We start from the raw sequence: 7,454 nt of genomic DNA, 5'->3' as shown, positions 1-7,454 counted from the left end.
ATTATTATTGGAGAGGTTTTTTTTTTTTGTTACAGGGTGTGTGCAGTCACCAGAGAGACAGAGAGAGACAGAGAGACAGAAAACGAGAAATCACCCCCCGGGTGGATGGCCATGCCACAATCCTTTCTCCTCCGTTATCCTCTCGGGATCTTGGGCACACACGCACACGCGCCCAGTGTGTTTAAGCCACCGGGTCCAGGACTTGAACCGTGGTTGAATACATGGGAGTTCAGTGACACAGCCATTACGCTAACTGCTGGTCCCAAAAAATAATTATTTTTAAGAAAATAATTATTCTATTTAACTTTATTTATTTATTTATTTTAAAAACAGAATTCTTTATTTATTCATTTATTTTAATCTGACCAGAGAGAAAGAGAGAGAGAGGGAAAGTGAAAAAGCAAGCTGCCAGATCCGGGACTTGAACCATGGTCAGCCATATGGGAGTGTCCAGCACCTTAACCACCATGCCACCTGCTGGTCCCTTAACTTTATTTTATTTTTTATTTGATCAGAGAGGGAAAGACTCTGTCTATCACTAGGTCTGGGACTCAAACCGCACTCAGCCATGTGGGAGTCCAGCGCCTCAACCACCACACCACCTGCTGGCCCTATGACGCCAGATGACATGATGGTTAGATCACTGGACTCCCATATACTTGAACGTAGCTCAAGTCCAAGACCTAGCAGCTTAACACACACCAGGCACATGTGCATGCATGCCCAAAATTCTAAGAGGAGAATGGAGGAGAAGGGATTGTAGCATGGCCAGCCCCCTGGCAGGGGAGGTGTGATTTCTTGCTTTGTCTCTTTGTCTCTTCAGCAAGTGCCCTATAGCAAAATACTTGTCTCAAAATAAATAAATAATTAATTAAAAATTAAAAAAAAAAACTAAGACTTACTTAATTTTATTTATTATCACTTTTTTATTTATACATATTTACTTAAAATAGAGTAAGCAAAAACCAAAAAGAAGAAAACAATCAGGATAAAGTGTCATTGCCTTGTTGTTTGCAGGGAGGATAAAATATGGAGCGCTTCACGAATGTGCGTGTCATCCTTGCACAGGGGCCATGCTCATCTTCTCTGTATCGTTCCAACTGTAGTATACGTGCTGCCGAAGCGAGCACTATTATCACTTTTTTTAAAACTTGACCAGAGAGAGAGGGGGAAAGTGAAAAGTAAGCTGCCAGGTCCAGGATTCAAACCCTGGTTAGCCACGTGGGAGTCCAGCTTTTAATCACTATGCGACCTGCTTGCCCTTTAATTCGTATTTTTTATTACAATTATTATTTTTATGTGCTATAGGGCATATGCGCTCTCTAGAGAGAGACACAGAGGGAACGTGAGAAAACACGCCACTAGGTCCAGGATTCGAACCGTGGTCGACCATTTAGGATCCAGCACCTTAACCACCATACCACCTGCCGGTCAGGGGACAGGGGTCTTTATCTGTCTCTTCCACTGCTGTGTCCCCAGTCCTGGAACAGTGCCCTGGGCACTCAGTGAATGAATGAATGAATGAATGAATGAATGAATGAATGAATGAATGAATGAATGAGTAAATGAATGATGAGAGAGTGAATGGCCAAGCTCTGCAATGCGCCCTGCACTCCCCGGCCTCCCCCACCCCTGCCCACTGACCGTTCCCAACCCATTCTCCCCAGTGGAGAGAGCGGAGCTGGGAAGACCGTGGCGGCCAAATACATCATGGGCTACATCTCCAAAGTGTCCGGCGGGGGAGAGAAGGTCCAGGTGAGCCGAGGACCAAAGGCCGGGCTGGGTCTCCCCACCCCAGTCCCACGGGCCCAGCCTGACCTGGCCGCACCCTGTCCGTCTCCGCCCCCAGCACGTCAAAGATATCATCCTGCAGTCCAACCCGCTGCTCGAGGCCTTCGGCAACGCCAAGACCGTGCGCAACAACAATTCCAGCCGCTTCGTGAGTCTCTGCAGCCCTAGGAGCCCCTACTCCGGCCACACTGACCTACACGCATGCGCGCACACACCACACACCCCCGCCAAGACAGGAGCCCATGGAAATCCCTAACGAAGTACCTGCCCTTCGATGGGCGACTCACTTCCTGCATATGGTCCGTGTGAAAAAAGAGTCCCCCAGTGGCAGAATTGTGGAGGCCATGACACCTCTGTGTAACACCCATAAACAGCCCCCAGGCTGCAGCCATGTTACCTTTGTTCCTACTCATACTTCAGGTCCAATGTAGTCCCTCGTTCATTTATTTTATTTTATTTTATTATTTTCTGATTTTTAAGAATCATTTTATTTAACTTTATTTATTTATTTATTTATATTTTTAATTTGACCAGAAAGGGAGAGAGAGAGAGGGAAAGTGAGAAAGCAAGCCACCCAATCCAGGACTTAAAGCCCAGTCAGCCATGTGGGAGTCCAATGCCCTTAACCACCAGGCCACCTGCTGGCCCTATTATTTTGTTTTAAATATGGTATAAGGAACGTGCAGTCACTAGGGCATGAAAAACCTTTTAAAAAATAAATAAATAAAGGCCAGCAGATGGCGTAGTGGTTACCCCACCAGACTCCCACATGACTGACTGCAGTCCAAGTTCCGACCAGAGACTTGGAATATACCGGGTGCGTGTGCGTGCGTGCCCAAAATCCCAAGAGGAGAATGGAGGAGATGGGATTGTGGCATGGCCATCCCCCCCGGGGGGTAATTTCTCACTTTCTGTGTCTCTCTGTCTCTCCAGTGAGCAGAAGTGTCCTATGGCAACCAAGAAAAAGAAAGGGCCCTCTTGTCCCTTATCAGTCGATCTCTATGCCCACCTGACTCCATAGGCCACCACACTTTTATGATTTTCACCATAGATTAGCTCCAGCCGTCCTAGAACTTCAAACAAACAGAATCACATAGTATTTGCTTTCAAACTACTATCTACATGAAAACATGGATGAACTCCCCAAAACATATCACTATATTTCACTTTTTTAAAAGAATTATTTTATCTAACTTAATTAGTTAAATATTTTATTTTAATTTGACCAGAGAGAGCAAAAGTAAGCCACTGGATCTGAGGCTCGAACCACAGCCATGTGGGAATCCAGCGCCCCCAACCACCACACCACCCACCGGCCTGCTACATTCTACTGTATAGCATCTTACTGTACAATAGAATAAGTATATGATTTATATTACGGGTGTTAGGTTGTGTAAGATGACAATATCATTGTATCACTATTGGATGACGGTGGCAGAAAAGAGAACTACCTTCCCATCTCTAGCCGGAGCAGAAGCCAGTGGTGTCAGAGACTGAAGTGCCCTTGCTAAGGGTTCAGGGAGACATGCGGGAGACGTTGGGATCGACCGCGTCCCATTGAGACACGGAGGCCTCTGTGCTGGGGAGGGATTGGAAACTGTCCATAAACATGATGCTTCTTTTTTTTTTTTTTAAGAGTTTTTTGCTTGGGGGCTGGCAAGTGGCATGGTGGTTAAAGGCGCTGGACTCCCATATGGCCGACCACGGTTCAAGTCCTGGATCTGGTGGCTTGCTTTCTCACTTCCTCTCTCTCTGTCTCTCTCTGATCAAACTGGAAAATAATAATGATAATAATAAATAAAAATAAAATAATTATTTTTTTAAAAAAAGAGTTTTTTGCTATAGGGCATGCACGATCTCCAGAAAGACAGAGAGAGACAGAGAGACAGAAAGCGAGAAATCACTTCCCAGGTGGGATGACCATGCCACAATTCCCTCTCCTCTATCCTCCTCTCTGGATCTTGGGCACGCATGCACACGCGCCTGGCATGAATTTAAACCACCGGGTCCAGGACTTGAACCACGGTCAACTATGTGGGAGTCCAGCAATGTAGCCATTACATCAACTTCTGGTCCCTAAACAGATGCTTCTATGCACCAGGCGTAGGTACAGGGCTGAGTACACAAGTGAGGGCTTAGAGCATCAGCAAGGGAGGAGATGGTCTTCCTGGCCCAGGATGCAGCCTGCCCAAAGATAGGCGGAAGCAGCAGGTGAACAGGCAGACAGCCAGTCAGTGGTCAGTGGGAGAGGACAGGAAGTCAAGGTTGCATAAAGAAGGGAAGAGGGACCATGCTCATAGGACCCACCTCAGTCCTTCCCCCACCTGCACCCCTGGATCCCTGGAGGGGTTGACAAGCTTCTCTCGGATTCAGGGCAAGTACTTCGAGATCCAGTTCAGCCGTGGCGGGGAGCCCGATGGTGGCAAGATCTCCAACTTCCTCCTGGAGAAGTCTCGCGTGGTCATGCAGAACGAAAACGAGAGGAACTTCCATATCTACTATCAGGTGCAGGGGAGAGGGGTTGCCATCTGGAGCCCCCAGGGCAGAGGGAGGTTAGCACCCAGGGGTCTGTGATGGTGAGGACTGGGGACCCAGATGTATGAGGTTCACACACCCACCCTCCAGCTGCTGGAAGGGGCCTCCCAGGAGCAGCGGCAGAACCTGGGGCTCATGACACCCGATTACTATTACTACCTCAACCAATCGGACACCTACAAGGTCGACGGCACCGATGACAGGAGTGACTTCAGCGAGACTCTGGTGAGCACGGCCTGCCACTCCAGCCCCCAGCCTGACCCTCAGCCCAGGAAACCCTCTCAAGTTACACAGAAGGAACCAAGGCCCAGGGAGGTCCAGGCGTGGCCCCCAAGGTCACACAGCAAGTAGGTGTAAGAAACAGTGCAGGGGTCGCACAGTGGCGTGGTAGCAAAACCCGACTCTCTGCAAAGCCAGCCCCGTGGGAAGGTTCTGGGTTCGGCTGATCCAGGCTGGCTGAGGCTGGGGGTGGATTGTGGCATGGAACTCCTGCTGGGGATGTTTGTCTTGATCTCACTCATGGAAAAAGAAATTAACTTTAAAAAGTGTTTCTGGGAGACGGCACCATGGCTTAGGGGTTAAGTGAGCTGGATCCCACATGCCCAAATGTACAGTTCGAATCAGGTGCCAGGGGCATGGAAAACATGCCAGGGGTGTGTGTGTGTGTGTGCATGTGTGTGCCCCAAATCGCAGCCAGATAGAGAAAGGGAGAAGCACTTGCCCACACTCCATTAGGGATGCTTTCTTCCTCTCCCTCTCTGTCTCTCTGTCTCTGTTTGGCGAGTGCACACACTCTCTGGCTTATAAACAAGGCAAAAAAAAAATTTTTTTTCATTTACTATAGGGCGGAGCCAGCAGGTGGTGTGGTGGTTAAGGGTGCTGGACTCCCACATGACTGACCTGGTTCAAATTTGGACCTGGCGGCTTGCTTTCTCACTTTCTCTCTCTCCCTCTCTGGTCAAATTAAAAATAAATCAATAAAGTTAAATAAAATAATTATTTTTTAAAAATTTACTCCAGGACACATCAGCTCACTGGGGGCGAGGATGAGAAGGCATTCCCTCCCCCCAGGGGGATGGCCATGCCACAATCCCTTTTCCTCTTGGGATTTTGGGCACCCACACACACATGCCTGGCATGATTTTCAAGCCACCAGGTCTAGGACTTAAACCACACAGTTGACCATGTGGGATTCCGCTGCCTTAACCTCCACACCACTGGCTGGCCCACAGATAATAATAATAAAATAAGAATTATTTATTATCATTATATTTAATTTGATCAGAGAAAGACAGGGAACGTGAGAAAGCCAGCCGCCAGGTCTGGGACTTGAACCGTGACCGACCATGTGGGAATCTAACACCTTCACCACCATGCCACCTGCTGGTCCCCAGAATAATTTCTTCCTTAGGAGGCAGCACAGGGACCCAAGGGTCTTGACTCCCTGCATTCAGGCTGTATTCCCAGAAGCCTGCCCCTGGGATCAAGTGGGGGCCAGGACCCGTGGTACAGGCTTGGTCCCGTTGTGCCCACAGGGCGCCATGCAGGTCATCGGGATCCCCCCCAACATCCAGCAGCTGGTCCTACAGCTTGTGGCGGGGGGCCCGCACCTGGGGAACATCTCCTTCTGCGAAGACGGGAATTACGCCCGGGTGGAGAGCGTGGACCGTGAGTGCGGGTGTCCGGAAGGCAGGGCGGAGGCCTGTGTGTGTGTCTTGTTCATCCCCAGGAGGGTAAGAACCTACGAGGACAATGTGGGTGTCCCTGGGCAAGATAGGGAGAGAGGCGTCCATGGGGAGCCCAAGAACCTAAGCAGGTGTCCCCTCTCGCCCTGGCCCGGCAGTCCTGGCTTTTCCCGCCTACCTGCTCGGCATCGACAGTAGCCGGCTGCAGGAGAAGCTGACCAGCCGCAAGATGGACAGCCGCTGGGGCGGGCGCAGTGAGTCCATTGATGTGACCCTCAACGTGGAGCAAGCAGCCTACACCCGCGATGCCCTGGCCAAGGGGCTGTATGCCCGCCTCTTCGACTTCCTGGTGGAAGTGAGTGGGGAGGGACTAGAGGGCCAGATGGGCGTCCCGGGGATATGCCCATGGAGAGGGTACCTGCTGTATGCCAAGTCCAGGTCTTGACCAGCCACATGGGGGAGGCAAGCTTAACTGATCACCACCAATTCCTGGGCATGGGGGCTTCTGGTCTGAGAGGCAGATCGGATGGAGGATTTAGGGGCTCCCTCTGGCTATGGAGTGAGCCCTGGAGGAAGGGAGTTCCTGAAAGGGTCCAGGCCCGGACTGGGAGAGGGGCTGTGGAGATGGAGAGGCTGGGTGTATCTGAGAGCCACGAGGAGGGTCATCACTGTCCATGGGGCAGAGAGCTGGATGGGATGGAGGTGAGGTGAAGGGAATGTCGTGTCGAGACCAAGAATAATCACAACAGGGCCAGTCCCATAGTGTGGCGATTAAGCGCTGTGCATGGGAGCCTGATTCCACCTGGTCAACCACGGTTCAAATCCCAAACCCGGTGGAAACCCGGTGGCTTGAAACACATGCCAGGCACATGTGTGTGCGTGCATACCCCCAATCCCAGTGAGATGGAGAAACGGAGAAGGGATTAAAGCGTGACCATGTCCTAGGAAGAAATGCTTTATTCTCTCTCACACACTTTCCATCATTAAAAAAAAAAGAGGGAGAGAAGGACCAACAGGTGGAGTAATGGTTATGTTACTGGACTCCCACGTAGTTGAATGAGGTTCAAGTCCCGGGCCTGGCAGCATAAAACTCATGCCCAGGGACCAGCAGGTGGAGTGGTGGTTAAGGTGCTGGACTCTCACATGGCCAACTGCAGTTCAAGTCCTGGACCTAACGGCTTGCTTTCTCCCTCTCTCCCTCTCTCTCTCTCTGGTCAAATTAAAAAATAACAATAAGGGGCCAGCAGGTGGCATGGCAGTTAAGGGCACTGGACTCCCACATGGCTAACCATGGTTCGAGTCCCAGACTTGGTGGCTTGCTTTCTCACTCTCCCCCCGGTTCATTCTTTTCCTTTCTGGTCAAATTAAAAATAAATAAATAGATATAAAACATAATAAATAAAATTAATAAAATAATTCTTTTTAAAAATAATAAATAATTAT

The 7,454-nt window shown here is 49.8% G+C and overlaps 1 protein-coding gene and 1 non-coding gene across 2 annotated transcripts in view; one reads left to right on the top strand and one right to left on the bottom strand.

Annotated features, from left to right (window-relative positions):
• MYO1F (myosin IF) overlaps positions 1-7,454 on the top strand; it is a 40,299-nt gene that overhangs the window by 14,194 nt on the left and 18,651 nt on the right. The window contains exons 5-10 of the mRNA XM_006159939.2: positions 1,668-1,755; positions 1,850-1,939; positions 4,165-4,296; positions 4,417-4,551; positions 5,862-5,994; positions 6,170-6,366. Coding sequence (XP_006160001.1) covers positions 1,668-1,755; positions 1,850-1,939; positions 4,165-4,296; positions 4,417-4,551; positions 5,862-5,994; positions 6,170-6,366 — 775 coding nt within the window. The remainder of the gene's footprint in view (positions 1-1,667; positions 1,756-1,849; positions 1,940-4,164; positions 4,297-4,416; positions 4,552-5,861; positions 5,995-6,169; positions 6,367-7,454) is intronic.
• Positions 1,024-1,130, bottom strand: LOC114009925 (U6 spliceosomal RNA). Its single transcript, XR_003551312.1, has one exon. It is a non-coding gene; the product is annotated as a U6 spliceosomal RNA (small nuclear RNA).

This window comes from Tupaia chinensis, unplaced genomic scaffold (genome assembly GCF_000334495.1).
Source record: "Tupaia chinensis unplaced genomic scaffold, TupChi_1.0 Scaffold000668_1, whole genome shotgun sequence".
Taxonomy (NCBI): Eukaryota; Metazoa; Chordata; class Mammalia; order Scandentia; family Tupaiidae; genus Tupaia; species Tupaia belangeri.
This window is presented reverse-complemented; position numbering and strand designations above follow the sequence as displayed.